The following is a 12,045-nucleotide window of genomic DNA, read 5'->3' as shown; positions in this document are numbered from 1 at the left end:
CCCTCCATTTACGCGCCCCCTAAAACTCTACAGCGATGCGACAGACGGACAGCACGACAGGCATCTTTTCTATTGAAGCATGATTGAAGTCGCTGCAGTGAGAGTTTCGCTCGCTCCGCTCAATAATATATTTTATACAGTAAGTGTTGAACTTCGCGAATTTTGTACAGTAGCTTTGGCTATGATTTGTATTAATTTTCTTGAGCAGGCGACATCATCTGAGGCCAAGAGAGCTTTAGCCAATAGAATTTATAGAATTTTTTTAAGATGGAGTTGTACGATAACGTCAGAAAAATAGTACGTCAAGGTTTTTTTAGAATAGAAGGCTCGGCTAAATAGTTCTTTTTATAAAATAACCTAGGCCATCTTGTTGAAGTGTTGCTTCCCGCTTCAGCTGTGGATCCGTTTTCTCTCCCACTAAAGAGTTTATGAACTCATTCTTAGGCATTGGCTAAACTATTCCAGGGCAACATTTCAACAAGTTGGGCAAGCGTAAAGACATTTTATAAAATCAACTATTAAAATGTCTGCAAGCTGCGAGGTACCTATGAGATTTCTATGGCTGCGAGTTACGTTTAAATTTAGAACGAGTCTCATAAATTATCTAGTTATTAATAAATTACCACTGTTATTTCTACTTTATGACCAATGTTAAGTCATTTATATACGGTTCATAACATATAATAACTTCTTTGCTATCTAATAAGCTTTGGTTATGTACCAAAAACTAACCTTCACCTCAACGGGAACATACGGCTACGGGCACATGTGTGCTTGAGTACGGCGACGGCTTTATTCTTCCAAGGACAGTAGATACTGGAACTCAGAAAAAAATCGCTCCATGGTTTGCGCCTTACCGCAACCGATGGAGCCCGATTTTTCTGAGGTCACGTGCCGGAAAAGGGTAAACGCTTCGTAACAAAACCATAGATATAGGAAACGTATATAAAGGTCTAGATAAAATATTTCAAAGGGAGTGAATACGGAGGTGACAGCTAGCAGAAACGCTTAATTTCTGCAGGCTATCCTTATCCTTATAAGGTGCTATCTATCGGTAAAAAAGCTCGTGCTATCGTCACGAGAGCCATTGTCTCCTGCTTAAAAATTATACTAAAAGTCACCAACAGATGGTGTCTAAAGACTACGGCCTGCGGAAAGGTCAAGAACTTTGTACTAAAATGCTAAGAGAGCTCGTGCTCTTGGTCACGTGCCTTCCTCGGTGTCTGCTAGGTGTCAATTCCGTATTTTATGTTAGGCTTAGACACCCCGAAATTTATCTAGACCTTTATATACATTTCTTATATCTATGAACAAAACCGTCAATGGGAAAGCTCTCAGTATTCGAATCTAGGGTACGAGTTTAAATTATCTTTGGTTCAGTGAAGCTTAACGGTCTTACGTTTGCGTTAATTCCGTTGAGACTGAACGCTTTTTTAGGATATTGTTGTAATTTTTATAAAATATCGTCTGTTGTTCCGTCCGCAGCTAGCCTTCCCGTGTGCTGTCACTGCGGTGACGTCACGATTCCGTTTAACAACGAAGAAACCTGCTCTTTCAATCGTTGAGTTTGTTGAGCTAACGTTGCCAACGTGACGTCAAAACCGGAAATTACAAAAACCCGTTCAGTGAATAAAAGTTGTCAACGTTGAGACCGTTAAGCTTCACTGAAGCATGGAGGAAGAAAGTACTTCTGGAGAGGTAAATACGATACCTCTAGCACAGGCCGATTGTTCGAAGTACGGCACGAAAATCCGCTAGAGGCGCCTCCTATTTTAGGACAGCCATTACGGAATTTTTATAAAGTTATAGTTATTCCGTTCATCGATAGGTGGAGACACTCTACTAGGCACAAAGGTCAATTGAGCCACTGTTCGCTAGCCTTCTTTTCCTCTCCAGGATAGTAGTTTCTTCCTCCATGACTGAAGTAAGAGCCTGCGTTTACGTGCAAGGAGATTGATTTCGAATCTAGGGTACGTAGTTATATTATCATGGGTATTATGACGTGCGTTACAAAATGGTACCCAAACTTTCATTTTCGTGGGCGAAAAGCATTTCCAAACCTATACGTGTATCATAAGTGTATAATATTGTTACAATTGAACAATATTATAGACTTATTGTGTATATTTTTTAAATATTAAATATTTCCGGACAAATTATTATTTAAAAAATTTCAAACTCCACGTGGCACGTGCAATTTTAAAAACGTGGAAATTGTAATATCACATAGGACCCTAGATTCGAATTTAGAATGCTTTCTCGGTGGCTTTCTGGTTGACGGTTTTGTAACCAAGCAATTACCTACTTTCGGCCTTTGACCTCCGAAAAATCTCTGTCCATTAAGCGTTATCTATAGTTGATTACCATGGTAACTAAGGAGGTAATTTTTTTCGGAGTTCTGGCAAGAAGTGGTTTTGACTAAGAGTGAGTTGAATGACGTAGTGATTTTGAATTTGGGGTACGAGGTCTATTTTATATTTGATTAAAATAAATTAGTAACTGGTAAATGGTTCTACTTTCCATCAAGAACTAGGACCAGCTTCGAAAAAAACCTTATTTCAGGTACGTCTCATTTTGTTGTCGAATTAATCTGTATCGTAGAGACACAGCCCCATCGTAAATGTTCACGGTATACCATAGATATAAGAAATGTATATAAAGGTCTAGATAAATTTCGGGGCGTCTAAGTCTAACATAAAATACGGAATTGACACCGTCCTAGCAGACACCATTGAGGAAGGCACGTGACCAAGAGCGCGAGCTCTCTTAGCATTTTGGTACCCTTCCGCAGCCCGTAGTCTTTAGACACCATCTGTTGGTGACTTTTAGTATAGTTTTTAAGCAGGAGACAATGGCTCTCACGACGATAGCACGAGCTTTCTTACCGATAGATAGCACCTTATAAGGATAGCCTGCAGAAATTGCGCGTTTCTGCTAGCTGTCACCTCCGTATTAACTCCCTTTTAAATATTTTATCTACACCTTTATATACGTTTCCTATATCTATGCACAGACACAGCCCCCTGAAGGACTGGTTAGTAGATTGTTGATAAATATTAAATTAATCAAAATGAATCGGTCAGACTTCGTAAAAACGCATTTAGAACTATTAACCATTGAAAAGAATGAAGAAATTGATAGCCAAAAAGTTTTACTGGAAACGCTTTCAATGTCAACATTGCAAAGAAAGGGAATGTGCATATCAAAGGTTAAAGTCGAGTCCTACAAAACTGGTATGTATGGACGATGCATACTCAAATTTGGACCGTCTTGGACTGGGAAAGAGTTACCATCGCATTCATTCAGTAGCGGAGATATTGCAGGAGTGTGGTCTGTAAATAATGATGGGCAACGCAATGTTATTGAATCCGGAGTTGTGATGTCTTGCTCCAACCAATTTGTAAAGCTCGCAATGGAAAAACCTTTTGAGATGCTGGATCTTAATGAGGAGACAACCTACTCATTAGTTAAACTTTCTAATGATGTCACATACAGAAGAATGAAGCATGCTCTTGAACTCTTGGATAAATACCAGAATGGAATAGCAGAGAAGTTGATTGATGTTCTCTTTGGAATCGCTGATCCACAAAATTGTCAAACAAATATGCATACAAATGAATTGACTTTTATAAATCAGAATTTAAACAAACCACAGAGAGAAGCCGTAAAATTTGCTTTGGGGCAAAAAGAAGTTGCTGTAATACATGGCCCACCTGGAACTGGCAAAACCACTACAGTCATTGAAATAATTCTTCAGAGTGTCAAGAATGGAAATAAACTTTTAGTATGCGCTCCATCTAACATAGCCGTGGATAATTTATTGGAACGCCTTGCTTGCCATAAATTGAAATTAATTCGTTTGGGCCATCCAGCAAGAATGTTCTCAACAATCCAGCAAATGAGTTTGGACTATATCCTGTCAAGATGTGAAGGTAGCCAAGTGATATTAGAACTAAGGAGAGAGATTGACCAAATGGGAATCAAGAATGCGAAGAAAAATAAAGAAGGAAAGAAAGCCCCATATCGTTACAGAGAAGAGTTGAAAAAACTAACAGCGGATCTCAAGGAAAGAGAGAGAAACATTTTGACTCAAGTTTTGAAAAATGCTGATGTTATTCTGTCAACATTGGTAGGATCATCTAATGAAAGTCCTCTTAAATATCTGCCCCTGGGACATTTTGACATGGTGGTTGTGGATGAATGTTCTCAAGCTCTGGAAGCTGCTTGTTGGATACCTCTGTTGAAAGCTCCCAAATGTCTTTTGGCCGGAGATCACCTTCAACTTCCTCCTACAATTTTTTCCAAGGCTGCTGCTGAAGACGGATTAGCAATTAGTTTAATGGAAAGGCTGGTCAAGTTGGACAAAAGCAGAAACAGTCCCGAATCATCCATTGTTAAACTCTTGGAAATTCAGTACAGAATGCACAAAGATATAATGAAGTTTTCCTCATCAACACTGTATGAAGATAAACTCTTAGCTGACAATTCGGTAGCATTTCAGCTATTAAAAGATTTGCCAGGAATCGAAGATAATGAAATAACATCAGTCCCTTTATTCTTAATTGATACAGCTGCTTGCAACATGTATGAGCTGGATGTTGATGAAGAAGATTCCAAAGGAAATGAAGGGGAGGCGGACTTGGTGTCGATTCATGTTGAAAATTTGATCAAAAGTGGTATAAATCCCATAGATATTGCCGTTATTGCTCCTTACAATTTGCAAGTCGAACTTCTTAGATGCCGGCTATCAGAGAAATATCCAACTCTGGAAATCCGATCTGTAGATGGTTTTCAAGGGAGAGAAAAAGAGGTTGTAGTTCTGACTCTGGTCAGGTCGAATAAACAAGGAGAAGTTGGATTTTTAGCCGAAGATAGGAGAATAAATGTAGCTATCACTAGGGCAAAACGTCATTTAGCAGTAGTCTGTGATTCCGTCACAGTTTCCCGACACACCTTTTTGAAGTTACTACTCGAGTACCTTAATTCACATGGAGAAGTTCATTCGGCAAATGAGTATAGTCACGATTTACAGACTCTAGAGATTGCTAGACCAGAGTATTTAAAATTGAAGAAAGCTGGTGAAACAAAAAAGAAGGCAAAAGACAATAAACAGAAAAATTTGGAAACCAAGAAAGGGGGGGCAAAGATGAAGACTCACTTTGAAGTAGAAATAAAAAAAAAAGAATCAAAGTTGTTTCCAGCTTCCAATTTACCCAAAAATGAAATATCTGAAGAAGATAAAATGAAGAAAGTAGAATATGAGAAGAAAATTTTAGGATTTATAAATAGTGAAGATTCATGCATGGAATTTCCTACATCTTTCACATCTTTTGATAGGATGTTGGTTCATGAGTTAGCTGAATCATTTTGTCTAATTCATATAAGTGAAGGTGAAGGAGAAAAACGACGAATTGTTTTATTTAAAAATGCGCAAGATAGAGAATCTGCATCACAAGAGTTAGCAAAGGATGATAAAAGCCAACGCGATACAAATTTGGTTAAAAATAATATAAACACTTTGAAGAAAGTTGAAGACAAGATGTGCAAGCACTGCTCAAAGTATATTCTTATTAGTAATTATACACTTCATACTAGTCATTGTAGGAATATTCCAAAAGCTACGAGTAAACGGGTTTCAAAACCAAAACAAAATGTGTTGGAAACGAAAGATGAAGATATTGACTCACTATTGGACAATTTAATAAAGGTCAAAGATATTTGCTCATACTCTAAATGTAAATCGAATATTTCTCTTTTGGGTCAAATTTGCCAGTTTTGTAAAGAAAAGTTTTGTTTATCACATCACATGGCTGAAATTCATGGTTGTGGGGATGAAGCTAAAGCTCATGCTCGTAGTTCTATTCGTAAGGAAATAGCGAATTGTTCTAAGGAAACCGCTAAGAAACTCGATTCAGTCAAAAGGGTGCATGTACAACGTAAATTAGATAAAAAACTACAAGAATTGAGCTCTCAAAGGAAAGCCAAGAAAAAATAATTTTTCTATCAAAATTGTTACTTTTAACTTATTTTCTGATATTTTTATTATTTAAAACTGACCTTCAATTTTGTGAAATCGATGAAAGTTAAATAAAATATTTAAATTGTTATAGATTCAATTTTCATCATTTCTTTGGTCATGACTTTTTATACTATTTGGTATTTGATCAGTTAACGCTTAAAATTTTGCTCTAAAAATATTCTACCAAATTATTTGACGTTATAAATATTCGATTTGGTATTTTGATATTTGATATTCGATTCGATCCCCATAAAAAGGGTTTTTGCACAACTCTATAACCCCTTCCCCAATCGCTACACAGCCTACACTTTTCGCCGCCATGTATCTTCGCTTTTGCGTGATATAGATCCCCTCAAAATCGTAATAACATTGAATTAATTTGTATTTTGTTACTATCTTCGCGTCTCTAACTCCACTTGCATGTATCGATGCTCAAACAAAAGCCCGACCGCATTGTTAGATGCTTATTGAACACCTGTAAATAATAAACTAAATTTTCTCAATTTGAAATTGGGGTCTTATATTTTCATTGGCCGATGATTTTTGCATTTTGTATCGTCATTGGCGGGTGGTAATGATTGGCGGACATGAACGAAACCGGCAAGCAGACGACAGTCACTGCGATGAATTAAATATGGCGTTTACATTTGTCGCCTTCTGTTATATTGTTGCGCTCGTTTTAACGGCTTTCCTCATATTTTTTGCAGTTTTCCATGTAAGTCGTTTAATTTTTATCGAACCCAATGATATAGTAGTAATCATTCTTCCAAGAAACCTAGTAATGGATGAGTGACTCATTCCGTATTAAGCCTTGTCATCATGGGATTTTTTTTATTTTTTCCCCCCATTCCCGCCAAGCAATTTTTGAAATCGACTTCTTTATTTTTTAGGTCATAGCGTTTGACGAACTGAAATCGGATTACAAAAATCCTATAGATCAATGTAATAGTCTAAACCCTGTAAGTTTAAATCAGTTATCATTGATTATATTTAAAATGCGATTAAATGTTGATTATTTTTTTGAAGCTTGTCCTTCCCGAATATGGGCTTCACATATTTTGTAACGTGCTATTCCTTTTCGGCATGGAATGGTTAACCATAATACTCAATCTTCCTCTCATCTTGTACCATATTAATAGGTATTAAATTAAATTATTTTATTTTAGTTGGAATGTGCTATAGTAATAATGACTAACAAGGAAACTATCACAGGTATAGAACGAGGCCCGTTATGAGTGGGCCAGGACTGTATGATGCTACATCAATCATGAACGCTGACCAGCTCAGTAAAGCCATGAAAGAAGGATGGATCAAATTAGGATTCTACCTTCTATCTTTCTTTTACTACTTATACGGGTGAGATAATGATAATAGCAAATAAGCTTACATTAAATTTAGAAACGAGTTAAATCAAACCTATATTTGAGCATAAGTAATGCTAATAATATAGTTTATCAAATTCTATGGGTTTGTCAGTGCAGTAACTTCTAAACATTGATATTTGGACTACCAACTGTGTTACAGTGTAGCAATCTTGTCATACGTAACGTTATAGATATATGTATGACACAAAAGGATATCAGTTAAAAACAGGATTGTTGCAGAAAGGGAACTATTAAATTAATTTAATGGCTTAAGCCAAAACTAATTAAGTATTCTAGAATGATTGCTCCTCAAAATTGGGTTTGTAATAGTAAATTTTTATATCCATAATAATTCAGAATTATTTATAATAAATGGGGCATTTATTTAATTTTGAAAGATTTTTAACTTTTGAGAGGCTTTGACTATTGTGTAAAGAAATATTGGTAGCGACTGAGCAGTTTCCTCAGGCATTTTTATCTATGTTGTCAATCCTTACCTAAGTTTAAATTTATATGCTCTGTGGTAATCTCACTTTTAGTAGAAAATTAGTGTTAGGAAACTAGGTAATGTCATACGTCTGTTTTTATGTGACTTATGTCATTATTATTCCCAACTATACTTTTAAATCTATATTGACATAAAAGTTTAGTCAATCGTAATTATTGGTATTAATTTTATAATATTAATTAATTTACTGTCCGATAGACCTGATTATTTGAGCTCGTTGCTAATATTTAAATTTTACCTTTTCCTACTTTTGGGAAATGTTTAGCTCTTCTCATTCCAATGAAACATGTCCTAAAATAATTAAATTTTGTTTCTTTTACAGAATGATTTACGCTTTAATATCTGGTTAGATTTTTTCTTGCGCCAGAACAAAAAGTTTGTCTTCCTTTTGGTTAACACAAATAATTCATACATATTATAAATGTTAATTTTCACTTTTTTGGTCTTGAAAAAACACCGGAAAAGTTTGGTATTTGGTTGTGTCAAGGCAAAAAAAAACCATCTTTCATTTAAAGGTCATCTTAAGAAAGATTTAATCATTGTATAAAATATTCCCCGTAAATTCCTAATTTATATATTTCAAGTGAAGATAAATGTTATTCCTTTTTCTTAAGAAAATATAAAAAAATCCAACTGAAAATGACGACATACAGGTGTACCACCAATTTTAATATCCAAGATAAAAATCCGGGAGATTATAAAAACAAAACAAAGTTATTTGGGAGTAATCTTTTTAATAACTACCAGAAAAAAGGGGTATATTCTAGGGAACTTCCGGTGTATTTAACGGCAAAAATGGGGCATATGATAGCTCGTTCTCTGCCTTTTTTTAGCTTGCATGTTTTCAAAAAATTCTCTTATATCATTTTCAGTTACGACCTGTAATTGAAAATGGTATTATTAAAGATTCATAAATAAAACGGGGTTGCCACACATCAGGGTAAACAGTGAATTTAAAAATGGGCCTAGAAAGTCAGGGAATTGTAAGAATTTATAAAAATTCATGGAAAAGTCAAGGAATTCAATTTTATCTTGGCTATTTTTACTCTAGATCTATGATTATTATTTTCTTGAAAATTTGGCTAATTTTTTCAACATTGCAATAACCTTTTTACTGAAATATAAGTCCATTTAAATTTATTAACTTCTAAAATATAAAACCAATATTTTGCCCTAAAAAGTCAGGGAAAATCTCTTAAAATGATCAGGAAAAACTGAGAATAGTCAGGGAATACCAATCTCGAAATTTTGTATAAAATTAAAACTTTGTAAAATTTACCTTCTTGCTTTCAGCAAACGTTTTCAAATAATCTTTCAGTTCACTCTTCATATTATTATATTCTAATAACACATTTTAAATTTAGTATTTATTCAAAATTATTAAAATTTAAATTAAAATAACCATGAATGGCTTCAACTTGTTGAACCCTGTTTAAGGTGTTTAAAGCTGAAAGACCTCTATCGTATTGAGATTCTCCGTTGTTTAATTTTAACTTTCCCCTCTCTTCGTAAGCATGAACAGTATCTTCGGGGTCCAATAAGTATGAGCACTTATTCTCCTCGTACAATTTCTAATAGATTAAGTTGAAATATTTATTAAAAATTTCAAATTCCAATTTAAATTCACTTACAAGACAATCTTTGCATTTGCAAAGTTTATTTCTCCATCCTTCAGGCCAAAAACAAGCTCCACGACTTTGGTCATTTTTAGGAAGGGTTTTTATCAAACACTCAGTATCATTTGGTTGCTTATCCTATCAAAAATTAAAGAAGTGAATATGACTGGAAACATTGTTAAAAAGGAGTAAAAATATACATCTTCAGGTTTAACAGTTGCACTAGAGTTTAAATTGAGACCATTTTGCTCAAGAACTTGATCACTCGCTTCTCCAACCGATACATTGCCTTCTTTAGATTCATTGTTGACTTTAATAAAATGTACTGTATTGTAGCTACTAATCATAAAATCTATAATTAACTGCTAATTATAACCTTACCAATTGGGGATACGTAGTAAGGTCTTAGGAATTGGCTTTTGTCCATGCAAATATGGCAAATTAGCTCGCTAAAGTCATCATTACTAGGAATTGATTCTCCAAGGTGCTGAGAAGAAAATTCAATTTATTTATTTATAAATTGGCAACTAGAGGGATAAATTACCCTTCCATGATACCAATCTTCGCAAATAATACATTGAATCATTTCATCTGGGGTATCATCCTCAGGGTCTGGGTAAGGGCGGGTGCATGTGCAATATTTTCCTTCAAAGTTTTGGTCGTAATGATTGTCCTTATTAACCGATTCTTTCCCCTAAAAACAACCACGCAAATACCAGTTTAATACCATCCTAAACCAAGTGTAGGCGTTGCAAGGCTGACCTTCCAAAGAGAGCAGGTATTATTTGAAAACTTAGTATTCCCACAGTCGCATCGAAAATTTCTGTATTTGAAATTTATGTTTAGATATATTTATAACTCATAAATAATACATGCTAAAGAAGATTGTGTGTGTACCTTTTAGTATACAATTCGTATAAATCATGGTTTTCATGACAAGCGTAACTGCAGGCTAAACAGATACCAGCTGATTCATTTTCTACCGTACAAGTTTTGCACGCATATAACGCTTGCCTTTTGACATATCCCTAAAAGAAAGGGGTCATTGTGGTCATTGGAAAATTTTGCCGGAAAGCTACGCAGCAATAAATGATTAACAAAGGCCTACGTCTATGTAAGTGCAATTTTGGTCATCACTGCCGCCGAGAACGGCGTTAGCATCAGTTTCGAGGCTTTCTTCCTCTTCCAAAACGTCTAACATGGTAATTCCGCTATCACTATTACATTCATCGTCGCTTAATTTAGAGGTTTTAGGTAATTCATTTTCGTTTCCTAATTTTGAATCACTAGATTGTTCCGCCATTTTCCTAAATATTATGAAAAACAGGCGCGCGCGTAAAATTGACGATACGCAAATATACGGCAAGTCTTACAACGTGATCAAAGTTGGCTGTTGTCAAAAATATTGAGATTCGAGATAAAATAATAAAATTTTAAATGAATTTAATTAAAAACATTTACAGAATATATGTTCTATTCCCCTATTAGTTCCAATCACAAAATCATATCTTAGGCAAAGTCAACTTTTCTGATAACTTCCGTTCTTAAGGTACTATTCGCGACCGAAACTAGTCTAGGTGGCGAAACGGCCATAGAAATCTCATAGGTAACTAGAATGCTGCCTTGTAACTGGCAAATGGGCCAAACGCCGTGGCAGACGATAGCCAGATCTCAGCCAATCAGAGCTCAAAGAGTGGTTCTGCCAAGAATTTAATGTCACCAGAGAGAATGACGTTACCTATCTTTCGCTATAGTAGCGGATCCAAGGAGGATTATTATCCTCCTTGGCGGAACCACACTACGGCCTCTCATTGGCTGAAGGTTCAAGGCGAACTGGCGTCAAGCTCGGCCGTAGGCGGCAGCATTCTAGTTACCTATGAGATTTCTATGGTAACGGCACTAGCTTCTCCGAGATAGCGTCTATGATCTAACGTCTGCTTCTGACAAATTAGAAAGTCATAAGAACCTTTTATTTTTAAATAATTTTATCAAAATATAAGCAAACGATGCAAAATTTATAGTAAATGCAAGAGTCATTATTTATAAAGTCAAGTTTACGAATAACTAATAGCGTCTGCTTTAGCCGCTACGTAACCTAACTAGGTTTCAATGGCAAACAAAGGGGGCCGGGGGGGGGGTCGGAATTAAGTTTTAAAAGTTTTTGGTGTATATAGCGGGGGGCCTTCACACCAGGCGCGCAATTTAAAAACAATCAAAACAAAAAAGAAAAACAATAAAAAGCCCGAAGAACACTGTACAAATGGTAGAATTACACCAAAAACAAGGGAAAACAAAATAAGGAAACCGATCAGAATGTCAATGTACCGCACGTCGCAGAATAGCACAGGTGGCAATAATAATGTCCATATGACCTCCATGTACTGCTTTAAGAATCCCCACGAGAGTGTTCGGAAGATTGCGAAACCAGCGCTGGGCGACGCCCAGTGTGATAGGGGCAGGTGAATAAGATATGGTACGCATCGTCGATAGCTCCGCAGTGACAGCAAGCGGCCGTCACACTGAGGTTGAACCGGTGTA

General features: G+C 35.7%; 3 protein-coding genes across 4 annotated transcripts; 2 read left to right on the top strand and 1 right to left on the bottom strand.

The window, feature by feature from the left end:
• The first annotated feature begins 3,041 nt into the window (after nt 1-3,041).
• LOC149940640 (DNA-binding protein SMUBP-2-like) lies at nt 3,042-6,086 on the top strand. Its single transcript, XM_090178478.1, has one exon. It carries the CDS (start codon nt 3,071-3,073, stop codon nt 5,993-5,995), a length of 2,925 nt encoding a protein of 974 aa, XP_090034604.1. The 5' UTR covers nt 3,042-3,070; the 3' UTR covers nt 5,996-6,086.
• Nucleotides 6,087-6,586: 500 nt separating this feature from the next.
• Nucleotides 6,587-8,685, top strand: cni (protein cornichon). Of its 2 annotated transcripts, none has more exons than XM_090178472.1 (5): nt 6,587-6,734; nt 6,910-6,978; nt 7,046-7,158; nt 7,232-7,375; nt 7,496-7,619. In XM_090178472.1, the coding sequence occupies exons 1-5, from the start codon at nt 6,594-6,596 to the stop codon at nt 7,515-7,517; spliced, it is 489 nt and encodes a 162-aa protein (XP_090034598.1). In that variant the 5' UTR covers nt 6,587-6,593; the 3' UTR covers nt 7,518-7,619. The 2 variants fall into 2 exon arrangements, with proteins under 2 accessions (XP_090034598.1, XP_090034597.1); XM_090178471.1 differs by lacking the exon at nt 7,496-7,619 and adding an exon at nt 8,214-8,685 and having other exon boundaries at nt 6,588-6,734.
• Nucleotides 8,530-10,825, bottom strand: LOC149940638 (putative E3 ubiquitin-protein ligase UBR7). The gene is made up of 10 exons (XM_090178470.1): nt 10,616-10,825; nt 10,405-10,535; nt 10,270-10,330; nt 10,052-10,201; nt 9,889-9,994; nt 9,708-9,817; nt 9,523-9,645; nt 9,294-9,462; nt 9,171-9,232; nt 8,530-8,770 (listed from the first exon to the last, which is right to left on the bottom strand). Exons 1-10 carry the CDS (start codon nt 10,808-10,810, stop codon nt 8,675-8,677), a joined length of 1,203 nt encoding a protein of 400 aa, XP_090034596.1. The 5' UTR covers nt 10,811-10,825; the 3' UTR covers nt 8,530-8,674.
• Between the last annotated feature and the right edge of the window lie 1,220 nt (nt 10,826-12,045).

The sequence above is a fragment of the Leiobunum rupestre genome, chromosome 6 (assembly GCF_980474605.1).
Source record: "Leiobunum rupestre chromosome 6, qqLeiRupe1.1.hap1, whole genome shotgun sequence".
NCBI lineage: Eukaryota > Metazoa > Arthropoda > Arachnida > Opiliones > Sclerosomatidae > Leiobunum > Leiobunum rupestre.
This window is presented reverse-complemented; position numbering and strand designations above follow the sequence as displayed.